The sequence below is a fragment of the Balaenoptera acutorostrata genome, chromosome 5 (genome assembly GCF_949987535.1).
Source record: "Balaenoptera acutorostrata chromosome 5, mBalAcu1.1, whole genome shotgun sequence".
Taxonomy (NCBI): domain Eukaryota; kingdom Metazoa; phylum Chordata; class Mammalia; order Artiodactyla; family Balaenopteridae; genus Balaenoptera; species Balaenoptera acutorostrata.
Window position 1 is genome coordinate 73,510,923 of NC_080068.1, and position 27,623 is coordinate 73,538,545.

The following is a 27,623-nucleotide window of genomic DNA, read 5'->3' on the forward strand; positions in this document are numbered from 1 at the left end:
ATATATGCCACATCTTCTTTATCCATTTATCTGTCGATGGACACCTAGGTTGCTTCCATGTCCTGGCTATTGTAAATAGTGCTGTAATGAACATTGTGGTACATGACTCTTTGAATTATGGTTTTCTCAGTGTATATGCCCAGTAGTGGGATTGCTGGGTCATATGGTAGTTCTATTTTTAGTTTTTTAAGGAACCTCCATACTTTTTTCCATAGTAGCTGTATCAATTTACATTCCCACCAACAGTGCAAGAGGGTTCCCTTTTCTCCACACCCTCTCCAGCATTTATTGTTTATAGATTTTTTGATGATGGCCATTCTTATTGACCAGTGTGAGGTGATACCTCATTGTAGTTTTGATTTGCATTTCTCTAATGATTAGTGATGTTGAGCATCCTTTCATGTGTTTGCTGGCAATCTGGATATCTTCTTTGGAGAAATGTCTATTTAGGTCTTCTGCCCATTTTTGGATTGGGTTATTTGTTTTTCTGATATTGAGCTGCATGAGCTGCTTGTATATTTTGGAGATTAATCCTTTGTCAGTTGCTTCATTTGCACATATTTTCTCCCATTCTGAGGGTTGTCTTTTCATCTTGTTTTGGTTTCCTTTGCAGTCATCTGCACTGCCTTAATAGATTGATGGAAGAGTCTTCCCTAGGTGTCAGAACAAGGGCATTTTCATTGCAGTAAACTTTATATGAACTATATCCAGGGTGACTTTACAATTTATCATCCAAATTAGGCCATTTTGTGAGTGAAAGAGGTTACTATTAATATTGTAATTATTCTAGGACAACAGGTGTAAATCAAGATTGTCCTGGGAAAATCTTGATGAATATTTACCCTATGTATGAAAAATAGTTTATATTGATTGATTGACTTGCTATAGACATATATATATATTTTCTAGCTGTAAAGATGAATTCTCCTCATGATTATATGGCTTAGCATGCCTTGTCTTCACTCAACCTATCTCTTAGTTATCATTAGTTTAAAACATTTGCTTGTTATATTCAGAAGAGTAATACAATCTTTAAAGTACTCTTTTACATACAATAATTTACTATGTAATCAGATGGATTTGTCAAGGTATTAAAATAAGTTAGTAAGACAAAAAAAAAAAAAAAAAAACAGCAACACTGATACAGGTGACTCAGAAATTTTCTTTAGTAACAAGTTACAAGTGTCAATTAAAGAATATGAGAAGCAAAAGCCTCAGAGAAGCAGATGCCAAGTTGGGATTGGACATGTAAGAGATTTTCGAGAGAAATGCCTGTGCAGGGTAAACGAGAGGAAGTGGAAGTAAGCAGAGAGAGCCTTCAGATAATAATGGAGGTCTGATCCCTGTGCAAGTATAAGCAAAGAGGATGTTTGGGTTAAAAGAGTCTCAGACTAGAGAGCCCTACTAAACAGGCTTTGGCCAGGCCAGCAGAATTCATCCAACACAAGTTGCCCTTTAGAGGAGGCCCTAGTCTTGCAGGAACGGGTCTGTACTACCATTGCCACAATGTTCATTTATTGCCTGAAAGCAGCCTGGGGAAGCTTGGATCTGGTACAGATGCAGTGCTGGTCCAGAGCGCTGGCGCCTGGGCTGTCAGTCAACCATGTTCCTACCCAAGGAGAATCGAGTGCCAACTTTTTAAGACTGCCAATTTCATTTTCTTGGCAGAGTGTAAAGCTCTAGTTGTCTCTATAAAAACCTCTACTTAATTACTTATTATTTATGATTAGAAATTTATTTCAGGGCACTATCTGGTGTATAGGAAGAGGCAGTTCATTTTTAGGTAGGCATTAATGTCAAGTTAACTCCTTTTCATGTAGTTATGTTACAAAATTATGCAGAAAAACTGTAGTATACTATTAATATACAGAAAAAAATTAAATTTTCTGTAGCTCCACTAGCATAGAATACGTAGTGTATTCATTATACTGCTTTCTGGTTAAATCTTTAGCCATTTTATACCTAGGTTTTGATCAAGGCAAATTATTATATGTTACTTTGCATACAACATTAAATTATGAAAATAATTTAATATTTTTACAGACTTTTCATAATCACCAATTGAATGGATGCATCAATCACACCATATGGACATATAATACTTTACTTAAACGTGCTCTTTTGTTTAAAATTTGTGCTACTATAGAAAACGCTGTGATAAGCATCTTCGTACATGATGGGTTTTTGTATCATTTGAATAGTTTTCTCCTTCATTAGAAAATAAGATCAAATAGATCAGGAATACAATTTTACTTATCTTTTTGTTTTCAGCAATTAGCATATTCGTAATACATGGTATTTCCTCTATAAATGAATTAAAGCATTGGACTGAAGATTGAGCACACACTTTAGAAAGTCTTTTTTATCAGAGAGAGTGTGTGTGTGATTCCTTGAAATTATTATTCTAACTTCTCAGAACTCAAAGGCAGAGACTAAGCATTCTACCCATGCACAACCCAAATGCACTTGCTAACTACTTACCAAAATGTTGTTATGTTCTTATAAATTAGAAAACTCAAAATCTAACTACCCCGGATTGTTTAACAAAGATAAAGTAAGATACCATGGAAACTTCAAAGAGAAAAGGAGTCTTCAAGCTAAATCAATCTTGTTTCAAATCCTGGCTCTATTATTTAATAGTGTGGGTCCTGCAAATTCTATAAATCTATTTTTTTCTAATTTGTAAAACAGGAATAGTAATGTTTATTTCATGGGATTACTCTGGATTAAATGACATACCTTAATATGGAAGAAACCTAGCACTCAGTTCATGAAACATGGTAGGAAATTACTCAACAGCTGATAAGAACAATAAAAACATCAATCATCAAAATAAACATTTAGTAAAATTATATACTAAGGAGTATATTTATTTCCAATAATGATAAAATTATACTCATTCAAATTATTTAAGAGAAGCGCTTGCAAATGTCTACAAATTCCCAGAATATTGCCTAAGAAAATAATACTTGTTTCCTCCAAATGAATGTTCACTCAACATAGGTAAATGTTACAAAACTTCCAGTCTATGAATGATAGTGAAACATCAGATATGCTATATGAACTATCTTTAAGATTATAAGTGTTTATCACCAAAATAATACCAATATGAAATTAAGGTAGTTAATGAATATTCTGAAGGTAATTCAGAAAGTGCGGAGGAAAAATGAAGAAAATTAACTATAATGAAATTTCCTTTCTGTTATTGCCAAAAATGAGGAAAGTTAGTTTGTGATGTCATTGAGGTCAATTTTTATATTACGTCTGAGATAGCTGGGAAAAGGGGGATATAAGTCAATATAAGCATGTGCTTCCTATTTTTTCTGGGAACTTCCATTTGACTACAGTTGTATTTCAAAGCTAGATGGATGCCCTAAATTTTGGTTGTTGACAATATCTCAGCAGTTCTAATTAGATAAAATTTTCCTGGAAGACACATGGGCAGGATTCTTAATATTTCAGTACTTTTAATGCTTTAGTTTATAAATGAATGTATGTATGTACATATGTATATATATTATTGAGAGAAAATAAGAAATTATTTAAAGGAAATCATACAACTGTATTTCAGTAGTATATATTTTTGAAGTTAAATACAGCAAAACAATTAATATAAATGAGCACTTCATTAAAAATCTGTTAAATAAATGTACTCCAGGAGTTCATATATGGATAAAATTTGTATACTGTGGTAATAAACTACCCACAAATCTCAGTGGCTTACAATACTAAATGTTTATTTCTCTCTCAGGCTACATGTCCATTGTAGGTCAACTGTGGCTATGTTCATGTTGCCTTCACCCTGAAAGTGAAGTCATGGAGTAGTAGCCTCTGTCTGAGTATGGCTGGTCTTCTGGCAGAAGGACAGAGAGATATGGTGAACCATGCACTGACAATAAATCTTCTGCTTGGTAGTGATCTATGTTACATGTATTCCATTAACCAAAGCAAATTGCAGGGCCAAACCTGAGTTTAATGGGACAGGGATGCATTGCAGAAAGGAGTATTTCAGGTCACATGACCAAGTTAGAAGTCAGTGGAGTGAAAAGAATAGTTCTCTGACAGGAAGAAGAGGAAAAATATTGAGAAGAATAATGTACTCCATTATCCGTTAACTCTCCATTAATAACTATCAATACAATTATTGTAAAGATAAAATGAGGTACAAATACTTAACGGTTAAGTTTTAATTTACAATGTTAATTTATACTCTTTAAAAGGATAAAGAGAGTGGATGTTAACTAAACTTATTGTGGCAATCATTTCACTATATATACATAGACCAAATCATTACGTTGTACACCTTAAACATGTACAATGTTATATGTCAATTATATCTCAATAAAACTGAAAAATAATTTGAAAGGATAAAGTGGGTAAAGGCTGCATTAGCTAAGATGTTTAGGTTCACAGCAAAAGAGATTTGAATGAATAGTGTAGAAATATCAACTAAGGCTGTTAAGATAAACTTGAATATCTACTGTGGGAGGGAAGCTCATCTCTCAAATAAATATATGTAAATAAATAATATATTATAGATTTACCTGATTTTACCAGTATAAAAGTTTATATATACTTTTTCAGTGGAGGACTAATATTTACTAAAGTTGGGTGTAAGTCTAGGTTGATCTCACTCAAATGAAGGGGGGTTACTTACGGGTAATAAAGTAGTTTGTTACTTTTGGTGAATTATAGATGAATATCTATATTACTATATGTTTCTACCACAATTCATAAGTAAGCTGAAACTTTATGCTTGTTAAACACACAGGCGTAGCAGGAAGCATTAGCTATAGGACCAGGGTTTGAGTCTCAGTTTTGAAAATAAATGAGTTTGTGCTATGGTTGATTCCCTACTGACTTGTTTCCTCATTTACAAAATAAAGGCAGTGGGTTATTTGATCCCTAAAGTCTAAATTCTAGTCCTAAAATGTGATAATCATGCTTTCCATATATATATACATATATATATATGGAAAGCATGATTTTATATATATATGTGTATATATATAGACATGTATATATATACATATGTGTATGTATATATAATATGTATATATATGTATACATGATTTTATATATATATGTATATATATGAAGAGTGAGTCATCCACTCATGATTTGGTAAGACAATCTTTGACAGACTTCTTGGAATAGATGTCTGGGGTCTCGGTTCTTCTGACTTAAAAGGAAGAAGCATAGGTGTGTTCAATACCTTTTCCTTTTTTCTTTGAACACTTCCTCACTCATCTTTCATTAAGTCTTCTTTTCTACATGTGCATTTTAAAATACATTTTACCAGACTAATGATTACAACTTTTCCTGCACTTATTTACTTCTTAATTTTTAGTTTAGGGTGTGGTGGTATAGAGTCACTTACGTATGGTTGTGCAGATTGTGTACCGCACAAATCTAGGGCCACTCCTCACATTATCAGTGCATAATCTCTATGACCTTAAATGACAGTTGTGGGAGTGGCAAAACTTTATTACATTAATATTATACGATATTTCCTTGCACTGGATTCTTCATTTTTGAGTATTATTAAAACAGGACAGTTCATATGATGTAGGCGTTAGTCTAACCGAATGTAAAATATTTCTAATGCTTTTTTTCCCCTATTATTATTCTCTTACACAATTAGAATAATCTTAAACTATTTTTAAAAATACACTACTTGGTTGAACTTTCTATCATACAATTTTCGTTTTTGAATTCTTTAGTGTTGATAAAGCAGATGATGAAGATGATGAGGATTTAACAGTGAACAAAACTTGGGTCTTGGCACCAAAGATTCATGAAGGAGATATAACACAAATTCTCAACTCCTTGCTTCAAGGCTATGACAATAAACTTCGCCCAGATATAGGAGGTAAGTTCGAGTAATCATTCTCGGATTTTGGTAACTGTGAAAGCCACATTTGCTGATGTTATTTTATCATATTTCATATTCCTTGAGTGTCCGATGCGTGTTAGAGACTGCGGGTTTGGCAATTATTATTTGGAATGGTACTGTTTTGAAAGCTTCACAGTTTGACGTGGGAAGAAAGACATCTAAACATTTTCGATGTAATTACTTTACAATTGCTACAACAGAGCAATTTTTGATAAAACTGCCTGAAAAACTAAGAGATATTTCATAAAAGGGAATATTTGAAAGGTATGTAGGCGTTCCAATTTTGTGCAGTGCTGCACTGTTTTAGTTAATGTAGAATTATAAGCCTTTAGAGTATATTTAGTGTAGACAATCCAACATTGTTCTTCTTTGTCAAAATTGTTATTCTCAGTTCTGAGCATTTATGTATACATCTTATAACATAAATAACCTCAAAGTTTCCCACTGCAACACTTTAAAACAAACAAAATATGTCAGCCAGATTTTTATTGGGATTGCATTAAATCTATAATCAATATAGGGAAATTGAAATGTTTACAATACTGAATTTTTACTGTACCAAATTCATGATCATCATATATTCTTCCACATATGTTCAATTTTTTATTAATGTCTTCTGTAAAGAAGTGCTGAATATATTTTACTAGATTTAATTTTCTATATTTGAAGTTTTAATGTAAGTATAAATAGATTTTTTTTAAATTTTACTTTCTAAGTTTTTATTAGCAGTGTATAGAAATACAATAGATATTTTGCTAGTCTACTCTGTCCTCAGCAGCCTTGCTAAATTTATCAACTTTATTTATTGTTATATTAATGTAGATTTTCTATAAACACAGAGAGTAATGACTATTACCAATAATGACTACTTTGCCAATAGAGTTTATTTTGCATATAATGAACATTCTAATTAATTTTCAAAATTATACTTTTTTCATGACATATTGCACTAAGACTAGAGATCAGTGTTGAATAGTCCTGGTTTGTTCCTGATATCAGGGAAAACAGTCTATATTTCACTATTAATTATGATGTTTGATGTAAGCTTCTTTTTTTTTAAGATGCTCTTTGTAGTTCCTTTACCTTCTTATTTTGCTAGGGTTCTTTTTACCTCCCTACTGGTTCAAATGACTTCTGTGCACCTACTGAAACAATCATATTGATCATATTTTGCCCTTTATTCTACTAACGTTTTTTCTGTAACTAACTTTGGCTGATTTTTAAAACTTAAACAAAATTTGCGTGTCTGTAATAAATGTTACTTAGTTGTGACATGGTAATATTTTTAAAATATCACTAGATTCAGTTTGATAATATTTAGTTTTGGAATTTTATATCTATGTTCATAAAGGGCATTAGCCTGTTATTTTACTTTCTGTAATGTCTTTTTCAGTTTTGGCATCAATATTATGCTAGCATCTACAAATGAGCTATATTTCCCTCTCTTTTCATCTCTGAAAGAGTTATCTAAAATGGATACTATTTCTCCCTTAAATATTTGGAAGAATTACTTGGTGAAGTCATGTTGGCCTAGAGTTTATATTTTGGGAAAAAATTTTAGCAGTTCAATTACTTTATTAGTTTTGGTTAGTTTTCAAGGAATTTAAATTTTAAAATTTACTTGAGTTAGATTGTTTCATAACATCTTTTATGATATTTTTAATGTTTTTAGGATCTGAGGGCTTTTCTCCTCCACCATTCCTGATATTAGTAATCTATTCTTTCATTTATGAATAAATCTTGAAGGGCTTTAAAATTTTTATTAGTTTGTCATAAAATCGAATTTTAGCTTTGTCAAATTTCTTTGTTGAAAATTTTCTTAAATTTTATTATTTTACACTATTTTGTTTATTGTTAATCTATTTTCCATGATTTAGTTTTCTGTTTTCCTAGATTATTTTAATTACTTTTTCAAAATAAAATTTAGACTTAATAAAATATTATCTATCCATGAAATTCCCAGAAATCTTTCAGCCATAATGTTAATATTTACATAATCATAGAATCATTACCTAAATCAATACATTAATATTGATACAATACTATTAACTAATCTACAGACTTTATTCAAATTATGGCAGATACCTCACTGATGTCCTTTTCTTCTGTTCAAAATCCCAACCAAGATCACACATTGCATTTTGTTCTCATGCCTCCATACTCTCCTCCAACCTGGTATAGTTTCTCAGTTTTTCTGTTTGTTTCATAAACATGATAATTTTAAAGTATACTGGCCAGTGGAACGCCCCTCAATTTGTCTGATATTTTCATTATTGGGCTGTGTTTATGCATTTTTGCCAAGAACACTGCAAAAGTGATATTTTGTGCTTTCAGTGTATTGTGTTAGGAGGTATGTGATGTTTATATATCTTATTACTGGTGATGTAAACCACACTTTCGTTAAGTGTGGTTTCTTCCACGTTTCTTCACTGTGAAGTTATTATCTTTTTGATTAATAAATATGTTGTGAGGAGATACTGCACTGGGGAGAAATATGCAGATATTTCTCAGCACACTTTTGTCCATTCCTCTGGTCTCTATCAATGATTCTTACCTGCAAGAGTATTACTGTGATGTTTGTCAAGTGGTAAGTCAATATTATCATCATTCCTTCTACACAAATTAATTGTAATTCTGCAGTAAGGAGGATCTATGACTTGTCCCATTGTTTATCTATTCACTTATTTATTTACTCAGTGTAGACCTCTAGATATATGTCTTATCTTATAGTTTATTATCCTTTACCATCATTATTTATTTTATTGCTCAAAATGAAAATTTGACAACTGGTACGTCCTATAATTTTATTTCTCTGTTCTTTTATGTTTCTATCATTTTCTGAGCATATCCTTACTTTCTAGCACATAAAATTTTCCAGGCTCCTCTTGATCCAGCAATGGAATTCATCATTTCTCGAAGAACCCTGGTTCCTCTTTTTGTAGAATGGTATTTAGAAACCAAGATGTGAGCACCAGGTGTATTTCTTAATATTGGGTGTCATTGCTTCTTGACCTTCTCATTGGGCAGAAGGAGAAAATATATGTTCTACACATACATTCACAGGCATCTATATTTCTATGTCTATCCCTGTGTATACGTATTATAAACCAGAAGTCGATACTGACAGCCCTGATTCCAATCCAAAGACCATAGGGCTCATTCTAACCTTTCCCTTTTCCTTATCTGTAATTTATTTTTCCATCAGGGAGACACCTGGCTCTCATTTACCCATAGTATATGTTATTATTTGTTCATTTCCAGTAAATACATAAAGTAATTCTATAACTTTAACACATCTATAAAAAATTAACTAGAATAAAATATTCATATACAATTTTTTTTGCCTTTATCTTTGCAGTATGTAATCAAAATACTGTTCCTCAAAGTAACTTAGGTTAGTTCTTTTCTTCCCTATCCCCATTCAATGTGGTTATGTTAACCATTTTTTGACAGTTTCATTTCCATGTTACTGGTTATATTCCACTTTGAATGGAATTTATCTATGTTTACTTTTAGCATTTGTATGATTTTATTTCTTTTATTTAATTCCCTGATGCATTTGAATTTTATTCCTGTGTATGGTGTAAAGTATGAATCTAATTTTTATCTTTTTCAAATGGTTTTTCTGTTGACTCAGCATGAGTTTTTAAAAAGTCAATCTTTGCTTCCATTATTTGAGATGTCAACTTTATCATATATTACATTTTCTTATGTACTTTTGTGATTTCTGTCCTTTCTATCCCATTCTTTTATTTGTTTTTCTATTTATTTGCCACCACACTGTATTAACAGTAGAGATTCAACAGTATTTTGAGACTAAAACATTTAGTATTAATATCTTATAGAGCTGGCCCCACCTCATATTTTCATTTTCTTTTGGTTTTCCTTTTCAGTTTTCCTGGCTATTGCGTGTCATTTAAAAAAAAAATAGGAGCTTTATTATCAACAAGTTTAGTTACATTTAAAAAAGAACTGTTGGTATTTTTATTGGGATTGCGTTAAATTTGTAAATTAACTTTGGGAAAACTAACATCTTTATAACATTGTATCATCTAATATGGAAACATGGGCTGCCTTTCTAAATCTTCATGTTAATTTTGTATCTCTCTGGAATGTTTTAAGATTTACTCATAGATTTTTCACATTTCTTAAATTGAATCCTAAGTATTTAATTTTTTCTCCTGTAAATATTTCCTCAACTGTAATGTCCTATACCTGATTTCTGGTTTTGTATATCAATGTCATTGATTTATGAATGTTCATTTTATATCTTACTACCTTCCTGCTGCCTTACTGATTTTTTGATTAGTTTAAGCATCATTTGTTTTCAAAATATGCTATCATACCATATACAAAAAGTTATTTATTTTGTTTACCAACTCATATGCAACTAATCGAATTTTCTTGTCTAAAAGCATTATGATGTTTCATTGTCTAATATATCTAACATAATAATGAATAGTAGTGGAGATAATGGGTAATTTTGTATCATTTTAGTTCTCATGGAAATGACTCTAGTGTTTCTTCATATGAATATTCACATTAAGAACTTATCCCTTGATTTGCTTGATTTAGTTTTAAAATCAGGAATTGGTATTGAAATTTTTCAAAGCCTTTTTCAACATTTCTGGAAATAATTTTGAGTTTTATCCTCTTTAAATCTATTAGTATGGTGTATAGTATTAATTGAAACAATTTGCATTCTGAACTAAAGCTCTCTTGGTCATGATATATTATAAACTTAATGAGGTATTGGATTCTGCTTGCTAATATATTATTTAGTATTTTGTATTGGTATTTATAAGTGATATTCATCTTCTATTTTATTTTTGAGTACTGTCTTCATTTGTTTTAGCCATCCTTTTACATTTGTTTCATGAAAAGGTATTTTCCTTCATTCTCAAAGGTCTAGCACTTTACCCGGGGGTTAGCATCACCTGACTTTTGGAAGTTTGATAGAATTCCATTATAAATTCATCCAGGTCTTGTGCTTTTTGGAAATAGTTAGTCACTTTGATCACTTTGTTTTCCTATGAAAATTGGTCTGTTTGTGCTTTCTACTCATTTTTGGTAATCTGTATTTGCCTAGGAAAACTATCTCTTTTATTTAGGTTTTCAAGATTACTTGCAAAGAAGTCTTCAAAGTAATTTCTTAGGATTAAAAAAAACAAACTTTTTCTGTTTCAATGTTTAGTTCCCATTTGTTATTTCCTATTTTATATTTTGTATTATTACCCCCTTTTTTCTGATCAAGAAAATTAAGAGAAGTGGATTTTTTCAGAATTTCCATTATTAACTAATGAGCTCTGTTTTTCTATTAACTACCTTGTAATTTCTACTTTGTCTTTATTATAACCTTCATTATATTTTATTTTGTTTTGCTTTTTTTTTTTGAGTTGGAAGTTTAATGATTTCTTTTCCCGCTTCAATTTTTGGTGTGTTACTATCTGTATTTCCCTTTTTCTCCTGTAGATTTTGCCTCATAAAGGTAAATGCATTGTTATTTGGTGTATAAATATTTTGTGTTATATCTTCATAATGACTCTCAAGGCTTTAAACATTAAAAAGTTGTTTTTATTGAGATGGTTAAATTGATGCCAATTACTTATCACAAGAAACAGAAATCTGTACTTCCATTTTACTCGTCATATTTCACTATTATTATTTGACACTCTCTTTTCTTTCAATTAATGTCAGTTCCCTGAAGGTAGAAAGCACCCTATCCCTCGTTGCTAAAACAATGTCTGAAACATAAATTATGTTCATTTAATACTTACTGAGTGAACTTTTCTGAATAGAATCTAGCGTGTATAATCTTTTAATTTCATGTGTAAGTATTTTGACAGTTGTCCTACTTCACGAATTTAGCATTTTACCTAAATTATTTCAGATCAAGATTTGGACTTTCAAATGCTATATACATCTGTGACATCACATCGTTTAATAGATTAGACAAAACATGTCCTAAGTACCTTGATAATTATACCATGCATAGCAGCATTTGTATCTGTGCATCTCAGATTACACAAAATGAATTATTTAATCGTTCACATGATTTGTAGGCATTCCTTTCTGTCCAAAATTTGTGTTAACATCTTTCTTCTTCATTAATTATGAAAATAAATTTAATGAATTTACTGAGGACTTCTGAAATTAATAAGGAATTAATATTAAAAGGCTTTGTAATTCTAGTAAAGCTTTAATTACTTTATGTTGAATTTTATTTTTTATTTCTTAACAACTTTTCAGGTAGAGTCTACAGCTTTTCAAACAATTTCAGTGATTTAAATAGTTTGATTTAATCTAAAAAATTACTATCCCAATAGATTTAAAGCTATCCCTCTCCCAGAATAGATGATAGACATGTACCACTAGACAGGGACTTGGGGTGAGAAGGGGAGGATCTGCTTTTTTATTCCATCTGTTTAATTCTTCTAAGTTTCTAGTGATGGGAACATGCAGGAGATATGAGGAGTTAACTAGGTGCAGTTTGAAACTTTTGTCTTCTTAGTTTTTATTTCTTTTTGGGTTAACACCAAATGGCCCTTGGTATACTTTGAGAGGCAAACATATAAATAGTGAGGGTAGGAGGGTAGGAATAGAGTAGAAATGCTTTATGTTGTTGTTCATAGGCATTTTATACTGCTCACTTCCTTGACCTGGGGAATCTAGAGGCTTCTCTATATCTTCCACCTGCCTTAGCTCCTTTCATCAACAATCTAGTCTGGAGATACGTGCTGCTGGTGGCCAAAAAACTGGTAAGATGCCTCTGGTCCAGTTATTTTCTTTTGATGTGAATTGTACCCACAAGAAAATAAAATATCCTAGACATTCCAAAGAGTGGGTGTGCAGATACTCCATTGCTTCTCTTTCTTTAAATCTCCTCTCCAACTTTCTTTTCCCCTGATCAGGTGTAGGAGCAGGAGCAGGTTGCTAAGTCTGCTGTCTAAAGAGACATTAAACTACAGAATAAGAGATCAGTCTTTCATTCTCCTAAGAAGAAATTCGAAATAATTAAATTTACATATATTTAATATATGTTATATATATTAAAAGCAGTCATACATTTGTGAGTATTGAATACTTGAAATTGGTTATCGACTATTGAGTACTTGAAATGTGGTTAGTACGGCTAAATTTCAATTAAATTTAATTAATTTCTATTTAAATATAAGTAGTAATATGTACTGTGCAGAGTAGCATTTTATCTGTTCATCTCAGAGTATACATAATAAATGACTTAAGTCTTTTCAAAAAGTGATGTTGGGAAAGCTGGACAGCTACATGTAAGTCAATGAAATTTGAACACTCCCTCATACCATATACAAAAATAAACTCAAAATGGCTTAAAGACCTAAATATAAGACATGACAACGTAAAACTCTTAGAAAAGAACATAGACAAAACATTCTCTGACATAAATTGTAGCAATATTTTCTTAGATCAGTGTCCCGAGGAAAAATAAATAAAAGCAAAAATAAACAAATGGGACCTAATTAAACTCAAAAGCTTTCGCACAGCAAAGGAAATCATCAACAAAACGAAAAGACAGCTTATGGGATGGGAGAAAATATTTGCAAACGATGCGACCAACAAGGAGTTAATATCCAAAATATACAAACAGCACATACAACTCAATATCGAAAAAACAAACAACCCAATCAAAATGGGCAGAAGACCTATATAGACATTTTTCCAAAGAAGACATACAGATGGCCTAGAGGCAGATGAAAAGATGCTCATATCACTAATTATTAGAGAAATGCAAATCAAAACCACAATGAGGTATCACCTCACACTGGTCAGAATGGTTATCATCAAAAAGTCTACAAATAATAAATGCTGGAGAAGGTGTGGAGAAAAGGGATCTCTTGTACACTGTTGTCGGGAATGCAAATTGGTGCCTCCACTATGGAAAATAGTATGGAGTTTCCTTAAAAAAATAAAAATAGAGCTACCATATGATCCAGCAATCCCACTCCCTGGTACATACCCAGAAAAAACAAAAACCTAATTCAAAAAGATACATGTGCCCCAGTGTTCACAGCAGCACTATTTATAATAGCCAAGACATAGACACAACCCAGGCGCCCATCAACAGATCGGTTAAAGAAGATAAGATATATATATGATATAGATACATATATGTATATATATATATAAATATATATAAAGGAATATTACTCAGCCATAAAAAGGAACAAAATATTGCCATTTGCAGCAACATGGATGGACCTAGAGAATATTATACTTAGTGAAGTATGTAAGACAGAGAAAGACAAATACTATGTGATATCACTTATATGTGGAATCTAAAAAATAATACAAAGACTCTATATACAAAACAGAAAAAGACTCACAGGCATAGAAAACAAACTTATGGCTACCAAAGGGGAGAGAGAGGGGAGGAGGGACAAATTAGGAGTATGGGATTAACAGATACAAAGTACTATATATAAAATGCATAAAATAGATAAGCAACAAGGATTTATATAGCACAGGGAATTGTAATCAATATCTTATAATAATCTGTAATGGAATATAATCAGAAAAAAATAACTGAATCACTATGCTGAACACCTGAAACTAACACAATAGTATAAATAAAATATACTTCAATAAAAAATTTGAAAACAAACAAATATGAATAATTATTAAAGTGATCTTTTTAGGCATTCTTTTCTGTCCAAAATTTATGTTAGTATCTTTTCTAGGTGTCTGTGTTAGTATCTACTAGCTAAGGTATTAGACAGCACAGTCTTAAGTATCTATTTATCCATATCTACCTTTTCTTCCATGTGTATCCAAGTGTCTATTTGTCCATATGTAACCTGGGGAAGGAGATGGCAAATGTTAGTTGACATTCCTTGTTAGTAAGGCCTGGGAAGAAGTATCTGGACCCAAATATAACATCTTTGTGTTGAGAACCCCTGCTGTCTGTTCTAGGGCAATAAGACATATTAGTCATAGTTCTTTCAAAATCTGTATATTATAACTGCAATATCCAGATCAATGGGACTATTTCTGTTTTAATACCATTTAGGGGCAATAAGAAAAGACCATTAATCTTATTTTCCAGGATTAGAGTTTTTGACTGACTTAAATTAATTTTAATATCCAAAGTGACCAAAAAGCTACATATTATGCTAAAGATATCTTAGATAATTGGAATACAGCATGGTTAAAAATAAGTATGAAGAAAATATTTTTAAAATTCATTTTAGTTTATATCTTCTGATTGATAAGCGATTACCCACCCAGAGTGGGCTCTCTTCAGTTTTGCCTTAACTACCTGGAAACTCAATGTTGAGCTCCCTGTTTTTTTCTTTCTTTCTCTTTTCCTTCCTCTTTGTATTTGCTGGATTACTAAGTTGCCTGGAATGTCTATTTCTATATACTCACTTCCACTAGGAGTCTACTTATATTCTGGTGAGATACTTAAAGCAAAGTACTTAGAAGTCATAGCACAGAAAGAGGCCTTGCAAAAATAATTCAGTGTCATCTTTACCTGTCTTCCCTTTATCTATCAAAAATGTAATTTGCTGTGGCAGTACATGCTTTTCTCAGTCATTGTTGTACTATCACAAAAAACAGATCTTTGTTCTCTGTGTGTATTGATGAATTAAACATAGTGTGCCCACTTTCTAAATATCATTTAATAAGCTTGGAATAGCAATTTTCTTTTAGTTTCATTTTTCTACTTTTGAATTGAAGTATGGTGTTTTCCTTTTAAATATCATTGAAATTCTGCAATTGGACAAACCTTCTACTGAGAAACTCATAAAGCCAAGAAAGTACTTACTCAATTACTAAGAACCCTGTATTTTAAGTGATTTCACCCAAAAGTATTGTTCATAGCATAAATCAATGAAAGCAGTAATAAGTCATTATTAAGGAACAATTACAGATTTCCATTGTTTTCCTTTTTATATTTTGAAGCATATAAGCACTAGCTGTAGTTTCAAAATTAATCTGAAATATTTTAATTCACTTTCAGGTTTATTCTACTTCGTGTTTTGGGGATGAAGTTTAAAGGATTGGATCAAATGATAGCATCTCAAAGTTATAAAATGATATACATAATAACTCAAAAAATGCTCATAGTTTGCAAATATATATTCATTGTGTAATTTATTGAATATCTTCTCTGTGAATAGCAATGTTCTACGTTGGACTTACTGACGTAATATATCTTTTGTCCCATCTCAGAAGGACTTGATGTATGTGCATCATGAAATATCTCAGTGTGGCTCAAGCCCTAATGCCAGAGTTAATATTTTTGTAACATACATATATTTGCCTTATAGTTAGCTAAGGAAATGTTGATATCAAGAAACCAGGACAGATCACTCATATCTACAGCTTTCTCTACTGTAAAATGTGAAAAGTATGTCCTGTAAATAAAAATGTCCTCAAGAATATTACTCAGCCATAAAAAGAAACGAAATTGAGTTATTTGTAGTGAGGTGGATGGACTTAGAGTCTGTCATACAGAGTGAAGTAAGTCAGAAAGAGAAAATCAAATACCATATGCTAACACATATATATGGAATCTAAAAAAAAAACAAAAACAAATGGTTCTGAAGAACCTAGGGGCAGGACAGGAATAAAGACGCAGACGTAGAGAATGGACTTGAGGACACGGGGAGGGGGAAAGGTAAGTGGGGACGAAGTGAGAGAGTGGCATGGACTTATATATACTACCAAATGTAAAATAGATAGCTAGTGGGAAGCAGCCACATAGCACAGGGAGATCAGTTCAGTGCTTTGTGACCACCTAGAGGGGTGGGATAGGGAGGGTTGGAGGGAGACGCAAGAGGGAGGAGATATGGGGATATAAGTATATGTATAGCTGATTCGCTTTGTTATAAAGCAGAAACTAACACATCATTGTGAAGCAATTATACTCCAAAAAAGATGTTAAAAAAAAATCATTTAGTTCTTGGCATAAGCAGTGTTCAGCCCCAAGTATCATGCAATAGAGAGCAGGCACTCAGTTTTTGTTGATTTATCAGATGAACTGAAAAAATCTAATCAGATAAGACTGGTACATTGCACTTAATTGCTTATAACTGGTAATAAATATACTAAATGATACTAATAAACCTATTGTTATTAATTGACTTTCATAAAAACCACTCTGTAAATCTAGTTATAATTAGTTTAATTATATGGCATTTATTGGTTACAATTCATAGCTAGTCAAACATAAATGGAAAATGATTAAAGCAACTCATCTCAGAAGTCATCAGCTTAGGTTAAGCTATAGAACCTTCTATAAGTCATAGAAGCTACTTTTATTTAAGAAATCTAATTGTTGGCTACTAGATCAAATTACATTGTCATGTATCATGTAAATCTAGAAATCTATAGTTTTGCATACTAAAACTATTTCTAACAAATCCCATTTATTTTTCTAGCTAAGAAAATATGTATGTCATGTAATAAAATATTTGCTTGAGGAAAAACTAAATAAATACTGTATGTTTTTCTAAGTGTAGGGCTTTTTATAATTTCAAAGATTAAAAATAAATATGGTTTTAAAATAATACAGGCACTGTTTTCCAAAATGCCTCAAGTTTTCCATGGAAGCTTACCAGCCTGGAAGCTCTGACAGACTAAAAGTTACTAAGATAGGGAGACTTGAGACAGGATAGGGACTCAGACAGGCAGATTCAGCTATGTACTAGAGGAGGGGGTTCATCCTGCAAGGTCTAATATAGCACCTGCATTGTAAGAGTGGTAAGTACTGGGACAGAAAGGGAAATCACATAAACTTATCCGGAAAGGATAACTGAGTATACAGTACTGGAAACATGTTTACTTTAGCATAGAAACTTTCAGTGTACAAGGTGGTTTTTCTGCTTTATTTTATTTGCATTATCTCTATGTAAATCTCCATGAGATCTATGACAGATTTTCTTCTCACAATGTCTTTTTCCCTCCTTGTCTACTTTATGAAACCTTTATATGCATTCCTCAACAAGTATTTGCTGAATCAGTAAATGTACCCTTTATGCTTTATATGGCAGGGGGGTAGGGAGTAAAAAGAAACTATGTGAAAATGTTTTTCATAGTGAACAAAAAAATCTCACGAGTATAAGTTATCATCATTATGGTAAATCTCATTATAGCATGCCAAAAATACCTGACAAAGGTTCAAAGCCCAAATCACAATCAAATATGAACTATTGCAGATATTAGTTAATCATATCATTCGATTAACATGTAAAAGGCTGACCTGTGCTGCACATTTGATAGAATATAAGAATACAACATATACCATTTAAACACTAACTTGGAAAACACAAATGGTTATGTACAAAACACAACAGATGAAGTCCACAGGGATGGCTGTACAATATACTCTGAGAATTAGATGAAAATACACCTTTCACTGGACCCAGTTATAAACAACCGAAAGGAATTTTGTTAACAAGAGAGGAAGGAGGTGTGAACAAATTTAATGACGCTCCTCACAAGAATCAGACCTGGATGTAGACGCTTCAGATCTATCACCCCCTTTAATCATCATAACTACGCTTCAAGCTCTAGTGTGTGCCGGATCTAGCTTATACTGGCTCACAATAACCACTCATTATATATTGTCCCGACTCTGTATTCAGTCACTTCACACTAGTATTTTTAAATCATTCACTGTGGGAGTATTTACAACATTGAAATCAGCAAAAGGTACAAATCGGGGCTTTTTTTCTCCCAGTCCAAGAGCAAGTTTGTTAACATTTGCTAGCACATCATGATATGTGCTAAGTAGGATAACATAACAATGTTTAGGCTCTAAAATCCATCTAATCCTAAAATTCTATGACTATTGCAGAGCAAATTACCTAGCATTTTTAACTGAATAAACTTCTATAGTTTTAATGGATGATTTAGACAGTTTTAGGCGGTACACTGGGAGGTTTTTAGTCAAAAATGGTAATTTTTAGTTACATAATTTATTTGTAAAATGAAAAGGTTGTTGTGTTTATATAATGGGCCATGCTTCCTCATTTAATAATGAGAATGTTTTATTATTGAAACTGTAAAATAGTAATAGTTATTAAGATTTATTTAAATAAGACTTATTTAAGACAACCTATGATTATATCTTTGACCATTCTTTTTTTTTTTAACATCTTTATTGGAGTATAATTGCTTTACAGTGGTGTGTTAGTTTCTGCTTTATAACAAAGTGAATCAGTTATACATATACATATATCCCCATATCTCCTCCCTCTTGCGTCTCCCTCCCACCCTCCTTATCCCACTCCTCTAGGTGGTCACAAAGCACTGAGCTGATCTCCCTGTGCTATGTGGCTGCTTCCCACTAGCCATCTATTTTACATTTGGTAGTATATATAAGTCCATGCCCTCTCTCACTTCATCCCAGCTTACCCTTCCCCCTCCCCATGTCCTCAACTCCATTCTCTATGTCTGCATCTTTATTCCTGTCCTGCCCCTAGGTTCTTCAGAACCATTTGTTTTTGTTTTTGTTTTTTTAGATTCCATATATATGTGTTAGCGTATGGTATTTGTTTTCCTGTTTCTGACTTACTTCACTCTGTATGACAGACTCTAAGTCCATCCACCTCACTATAAATAACTCAATTTCATTTCTTTTTATGGCTGAGTAATATTCCATTGTATATATGTGCCACATCTTTTTTATCCATTCATCTGTTGATGGACACAGGTTGCTTCCATGTCCTGGCTACTGTAAATAGAGCTGCAATGAACATTGTGGTACATGACTCTTTCTGAATTATGGTTTTCTCAGGGTATATGCCCAGTAGTGGGATTGCTGGGTCGTATGGTAGTTCTATTTTCAGTTGACCATTCTCTATATTGGTATTTTGCAGTGAGGCCCACAGTAATTGAAACTGATGTTTATGTAAACAGCATTGGACCAGTTGATCCCATAAATATGGTGAGTAATGAATATTAAAAATAGTTATCTGGCATAGAGTTCTGGAGTATATATATACCACAATAATATAGAAAGAATAGAAAGAATACGTGAATAATTTCTGATAACTAATTCTGAATGAGTTCAGGGCAACAGGTGCAATTAGTGATTTGTTGGTTGTGCATAGGCTGACTCCAAGATATAGAGATGACTTTGCAGATGGTAGAGTTATTTTTTGAGATAGGGAATATAGCCATATGTGCCCTCAGATGCTGAAGGCACATTCAGGAGGAACTGTCCAGTAATGATTTGGATTTTAATTTCCAGGAAGAAGTTAGGACTGGAAATAGATGTAAATTGGGGAGGGAAGAGGGACAAGCCGCATAAAATATAGCTTAAAGCCTCAAGAAATGATCCAAGGAAGATGCAGATTAAGAGGAACACAGATCTGAGAATCAGATGGTATTTATAATGAGGTCAATGCATGTAAAATACAGGTGGAAGAAAGAGAAATGCAGAAAAGGGACATACTCAGAAAAGTCAGAGGGTAGGAGAAGAACCAGGGAGAAGATGATATTGTATAATCTGAGGAAGAAAAGAGAATGGAAAAGAAGGAAGCAATAATCAGTTTTCAACATACATGAGAATCCAGTGATAAATGGAATATATTGGGCCCACTGGTGTTGGTTATATGGTACTGGTTATCTCTGTTAGATGAAATTCAGTGTAAAAGTGAAAGAAAGAAAAGAATAACAGCTGAATCGTATGTCTCTCCTCCATCCTCAAAATTGGTCTCCTATCCAACTTCTTGTCACAGAGCTAGAAATAAGGGTTCTGCAGTGATAAACATGCAATCATGTGTGGATTTCAAGGTGATGGTGAGTAAGTGGGAATGCAGGTTAATTTTATGAACTACTATTTTGAGAAACTTGACTTAGAAGAGAATGAGATAAGAGTTTGGTGGTAGAGAGGGAAGAAAGAGAGTAAAAGAGAAATATGAGCAAGAGAGAATATGAGAAAATGTCAAGGAAAGGTCATTTAGGATGGAAAATGGAAAAGTTTGTAACTATGCTTTATCTCTTATACACAGAATAGTTTTCATTACCATTTGAAAGACATAATTAATAACTCCAATATAACCCACAGACATTATTTAAAATAGGATGAAAATGTGCTGTTCCAAACCCTAATGATCCCATTTCTGTGAGTCAAACTACTTGGTCCCATTCAATGAGCTCAATCATGTGTTATGTTCATCTCCTTTGATTTGGCCACCTGTGTTACTCTCTCAGGCTGCCATAACAAAGTGTCAGAGACTGCTGGCTCCAACAACAGACATTTCAGACATTTATGTCTCCAGTTCTTAAGGACAGAAGTCCAAATCAAGGTGTCAGCAACTTTGCTTTCTTCTCAGGCCTTTCTCCTTGGTTTGCAGATGGCCACCTTCTCGCTGTGTCATCACATGGGCTTTCTTCAGTGCATGTGTTTCCCTGGTGCTTTTTGTGTAACCAAATTTTCCCTTCTATAAAGACAGCAGTCAGATTGGATTTGGGTCCACCCTAAAGACCTCATTTTAACTTAATCATCTATTTAAAGGCCCTATCTTCAAATACAGTCACATTCTGAGGTACTGGGGGTTAGGGCTTCAACATATGAATTTTGGGAGGACACCATTTAGCCCATAACATCATGCAAAGATAATTCTCTAACACTTTGATGATTTTTCTCCCTAACTTCATTTATTCATTATTACAACAAATTGTCTCTTTATTACTGATCTTAACCACTTTATGCCTGAATAACCATTATTATATACTTGTCTGTGTCTGCTTATTCTTATAGTATTACAGTCATGCTCAGTTTTTCTCTTACTCAATATGATGTTCACATGATTGTCATTAACTTTCACAGCTGCCTATATTGATTACCATACTGACAGCATTTTGGCCACACCATAATGGACATCTTTGTTGCCTTAGTGCAAATGAATATGAACTGGCTTGGGATAAGTCGAATTTGAGAGTCTGAAAATAGGAGCCAACTGTCAGGAGGAAGGGCTGGAGCAAGTATTTATCAGGGATTAGCTAAACCTCTGAGGAATTGGAAAAACAGTGTTAAAGAGAGACGGAAAAAGAAACAAATATCAGACCTTGAGGAACATATATTGGGTTGGCCAAAATGTTCGTTCGTTTTTTCCTGTACGATGGCTCTAGTAGCTCTTAGTTGTCTTTAACTTAATTTGAAACAATTTTGTTAGATTGTATTGTGACAACTGTCATATCAGCATGCATTTAAAAAAAAAACTTACCAAACTGAGGAATTTTTGTGTAGCCATTTTAATACTGAAGATGGAAGAAAAAAAGCAACATTTTCAGCATATTACGCTTTATTATTTCAAGAAAGGTAAAAACGCAACTGAAACGCAAAAAAAGATTTGTGCAGTGTATGGAGAAGGTGCTGTGACTGATCAGACCTGTCAGAAGTGGTTTGCGAAGTTTCGTGCTGGAGATTTCTCTCTGGACAATGCCCCACGGTCGGGTAGACCAGTTGAAGTTGATAGGGATCAAATCAAGACATTCATTGAGAACAATCAACGTTATACCACATGAGAGATAGCTGACATACTCAAAATATCCAAATCAAGCATTGAAAATCATTTGCACCAGCTTGGTTATGTTAATCACTTTGATATTTGGGTTCCACATAAGTAAAAAAACCTTCTTGACCGTATTTCTGCGTGTGATTCTCTACTGAAGCGTAATGAAAACATTCCGTTTTTAAAACAAATTGTTGCGGGCGATGAAAAGTGGATACTGTACAATAATGTGGGACAGAAGAGATCGTGGGGCAAGCGAAATGAACCACCACCAACCACACCAAGGGCCGGTCTTCATCCAAAGAAGGTGATGTGTATATGGTGGGATTGGAAGGGAGTCCTCTAGTATGAGCTCCTTCTGGAAAACCAAACAATTAATTCCAACAAGTACTGCTCCCAATTAGATCAACTGAAAGCAGCACTTGATGAAAAGCATCCAGAATTAGTCAACAGAAAATGCATAATCTTCCATCAGGATAACACAAGACCACATATTTCTTTGATGACCAGGCAAAAACTGTTACAGCTTGGCTGGGAAGTTCTGATTCTTCTGCCATATTCACCAGAGACTGCACCTTCAGATTTCCATTTATTTCGGTCTTTACAAAATTCTGGAAAAAATTTCAATTCCCTGGGAGACTGCAAAAGGCACCTGGAACAGTTCTTTGCTCAAAAAGATTAAAAGTTTTGGGAAGATGGAATTATGAAGTTGCCTGAAAAATGGCAGAAGGTAGTGGAACAAAAGGGCAAATACGTTGTTCAATAAAGTTCTTGGTGAAAATGAAAAATGTGCCTTTTATTTTTACTTAAAAAACCAAAGGCACTTTTTGGCCAACCCAATATATTTAAGGACCTGAAAGATGAAATTGAGGTAGTAAATTAAACAGCATAGTTGGCAAGAAAATGAAGATAAAGCAAGGGAAGAGAAAGTTTCAAAGAGTGTTTTAGTATTACTTCTACCTCAAACAAATTTGTATACAACCTCTTGGTTTTTGTAAAGATAAAACATTCTATATACCTGTGTGTATTGATTTAACATTATGCAAATATAAGATTTCATAAAGTAATGCCTTACTAAAATGTTAATTTTCTCTTTAAAAAAATCATAAAATATTCAGTCTCTAATTAACCAATACTTAGATAAGCCCATTTGGGCATGTGGAAGTCTAAATTTTCCTGCATTGTATATGTTTTATTTGGGGCTTTTGTTTTCAATTTGAATGAATTCATTAAAGAAAAATGTGGTCATTAAAGAAGAAGTAGAATTCAAGACTGAATTAGTATTCCAGAAATATTTTGACAAGAATGGCTATCAAGAGGCTTCTATGATGATCTTCCTATATAAAAGTTTCATGGTATTAAATATTTAGTTTTCCCAGTGGAGCAAATTACACACTTGTAACCTTGGTCAGTGATAGTTTTTTAAAAAGCTAATTAAGTGAAATTACTATTAAAATTGGTGATACTAAAGCACATATAAGAAAAAAAACTGTGGAATATTTGATAGTGTTTACTAAAAGAGAAGCATTGTCATACTAGGGATTAAGGAACAATTTACAGAGAGGACTATTTTAACTAAACAATGCAGGAAAATTAGAATTCAGTTATTATAAAATGAACAAAATTGCTTTGACTGTGAGTGTAATAAAGCAAGCAGACTTGAGTGTAATTAAGCAAGCAAGTGTTTTTTCCCTCTTTACACATACAACTTAAGTTACTGATAAGGAACAAAATTAATACATAGGTTTAATGTTTTTATTTTTTCAAATGAGGCAAAATTTTGTTTGGTGCAAAATGGTTGTTTCATTTTAAGCTTGGCTACATAGAATAGTATCTGTAGATTACTGATAAGACTTAAAGCAATATCATTCTACACTAGGATATGTCTTTCTTTTCTTTTCTTTTTAAATCCAGGGTTAGATGAATGGCTTCAATCCTGGTATCACTGTCAAAAATTAGATATTTAATAATTGCATGTTGAAAGAATGAATAAATCAGTCAATAAATAGATCGTTCCTATAGTTTCTATTTTGAGAATTTAAGTGCAAAGTGAATAACAGATGCACTAATGAAGATTGAAAAACTAACTTGGAAAGAGGCTGTTCAACTATGCATCTCTAAATAAAACTATCTAAATGTAAACAGAACAGAAATATACAATCAAAACTGAAGGCAAAAAATGTTAATAGAGGTTATTAGATTGGAATTAAATTATTTTAACCTCTTAATTTTTCAGGTTTTGAGGAGATTATGTATTTTCACTCTTTCAAGTAGATGTCTCAGGATAATTAAACAATTGCACTTATCCTCTGGCAGCAAATACAACATTCAAGGGTTATAGTGATTCTCTGAATCAAGTCAAAATCAATGAAAGCTCCAGAGAATCCAAGATGATATTATAGGTATATAACACAAGGGGAGTAAGTAGAAAACAGTTATAATTGAAAATTCCAGGTATAATTTGGACATGGGTTTACTCATAGGAACTGGTACACCGTTATATAGTCCAATATTTAAGAGATTATCAATATACGCATTTTGAAAGTGTCAGACCAGAGAGAAAAACAGCTATAAAAAACTGTTCAAGAACAAGATTCCATTTCATGTCTGTAGAACTTAAGTTTATATCATCCTAACTGCCAGGGTCAGAGGTCACATGGTCTTAGAATATGCTTCCGAAGCTGAATAGATTCTTCCAGCGTGAAATTGCGATTGGTTTTGGTAATGGAGACAGGGCTGAAGAATGAAAACACAAGTTATGAGGAAGGCAACTTAGAAAGGAGCCAGGGCACAAGCTGGGCTAGACTCCAGAGTAACTACCTGCTGGAGATGACAATGCTGGGGAGAGCAGTACACAAATAGGATTAAATTAATTTAGCAAAAGACAAGTTGTTTTCTTTCTGTCCAGTATAGAAATATTTAACAATAATGCCCCTTTTCAGACTCCTTTTACCAGAAAAGGAAAATCCAACTGCTCCCTATAAAAGAAAAAATATTCTTTAAAAGCGTAGATGGAACTACGAAAGTTATAAACACTAATCATTATTGTATGGAAATACAGTACGGGATATAAAAGATTTTCCCAGAAACCAAATTTTGTTCCATCATTCAAATGGAATGGCCAAGCATCAAATGTGTATATAGGGGGTGAGGTATAGTTAAATAATCTATTTGAGAATGGTGAAAACTGAAGTTTAATATTTTTTTATTTTCCCTTATTTTATCAGACTTGTTTTTGATAATAAACTCCCTAGACATATAACTTGGGTTTAAACATTCTAGATATTGAGAAATTGAGAAAGCTGGTGCTCAGAGAGAATTTTTTTCTCCATGAATTTCTTGCAAGGAGCACATTTCTTCAGCATGGTTCATACAATCGGTGCTAATGTTCACAGGTTCATCTTTCCATCTCTCTTTGTCTCTGTCTCTGCCTTTCTCTCTCTCTCTCTCTTCCCTCTCATTCCTCTCCTTCCTTTTCTCTCTTTTTTGTTTCTGCTGCTTCCAGATTTAAGGAAATAAAGCCTCAAGCATAGCTTCTACATATCAAATTAACCGTGTTTTTTCCTCTTACTATATTAACAGGAAACATTCATTCCTTGCCAGCTATATTATTTTTAGGAATTATGAAACAGCAAACACATTAAGTTTATTTGTTTAGTTTGTACAATATTTTAAAGTTTGTTGCCATAGTTTTAATTTCTTTTCTTTTGCATATTATGTTAAGATTTATTGTTTTCATTAAATACTCTAAAACCTCTTTCTTTTCACAGGCTTTATTTTAAAATAATATAGAATTTAGGTAAGTTTTGATTCAACACTAGCAGAGATAAAATTAACAATTATAAATAAATGTTATTTTCAACTCTGTGCTTCTTTGATCCAGAATGCTCACTTGCCCCATGAATAGGAAGTTAAAGCTCTTAGAATAAAGAAATTAAAATAACCTCTGAACCTCCAAAAATTATTAAAATAATTTTACTATTTCTTGAGTTGATAAAAACACATTTAAATTTTTATTTTATGGTCTTATTTGTCTTTTATTTATGTAAGACTTGTATTGTGAAAGTTGGTACATTGGCTACTAAGTTAGAATATATATGGCCTCTTTCCTTTGGAGAAGTATAAAACCTAGTGGGGAAGACGTCTAAAAAATAACAAGTTAGATCGATACAGAAGAGGAAGGGCCAGAAAAATTCTGTGTATGAACCCATACATATTTTAAGTTGCAAATGGTGACCCTATGCTATTTTTTTTCTAAAAATCTTTCATTAAAATAGGATTTTTTCCTTATTATAAAAGAAATACATGACAAATATTAGAAAATTAGAAATTCCATTTAGGCAAAAGAAAAAATTAATATTCTAGATTATGATTATCCAGTGGTCACTATTGTTAACTACCATTTTAATAACTTCATATAAATAGTTTTCCCAAATGTTATACTATTAATATTATACATAGTTTTATAACATTGTCTTTCTACTTATTATATCATGACTGTTATTCCACTTAATTACTTTTTAAAAATATCATTAAATGTTGCATGATATTAGGGGATGTATTTGTACCATAATCTATCTAATAATCCATTATCTAACATCTTGGTCAGATTTTGGAGGAGTCTATATTGAATTCTTCTTTAATGATCTGCCTTCCGGGTTAGTTACAATTTTGAGTCCTTCATGAATTGGTAAATAGAGAATGTTGTAGAATGTGCCTGTACTGCTTGGTAGTTCTGGCCTCAGGCTAGGATTAGGGAGAAAGTTCTGCCAGAATAAGGACCTAATCATACATGTGATTAAAAGGTAGGTAGCCTTGCTTCCTGCCTAGCTGATTCAAGGCACTATTTCATTTGTCAAATGTTATAGATGATATAACTATATCTTATGAGTATACATTTTTCACCTCTTTGTTTAAAATCAAATTATATGAGTTATATGGTACCTACCAATGGCTTTCAATGATAAACTCAAAGTTATTAGGCAACCACTTTGATTGCTTCACTTCTTAATAGAAAATTTATTTACACGAGGAGAATGACAAACGTTAATACGTTGCTAATAATACTCTTTAAAAAAAAAAGAAAAACAATGAATATCTAAGTAAAAGCAGTTTAGCACATATGGTGATAATTAACATGGCCTAAGATAACTTCAGAGGGATAATATTTCACCATTTTTGAAGATTACATTTAAAATTCTGTTGAGGTACATTTATTAGTT

At 32.4% G+C, this 27,623-nt stretch overlaps 1 protein-coding gene across 1 annotated transcript in view; it reads left to right on the top strand.

Annotated features, from left to right (window-relative positions):
- The window catches only part of GABRG1 (gamma-aminobutyric acid type A receptor subunit gamma1), a 62,829-nt gene that overhangs the window by 11,482 nt on the left and 23,724 nt on the right, over positions 1–27,623 (top strand). Inside the window, exons 2-3 of the mRNA XM_007180742.1 lie at positions 5,724–5,872; positions 19,759–19,826. Coding sequence (XP_007180804.1) covers positions 5,724–5,872; positions 19,759–19,826 — 217 coding nt within the window. The remainder of the gene's footprint in view (positions 1–5,723; positions 5,873–19,758; positions 19,827–27,623) is intronic.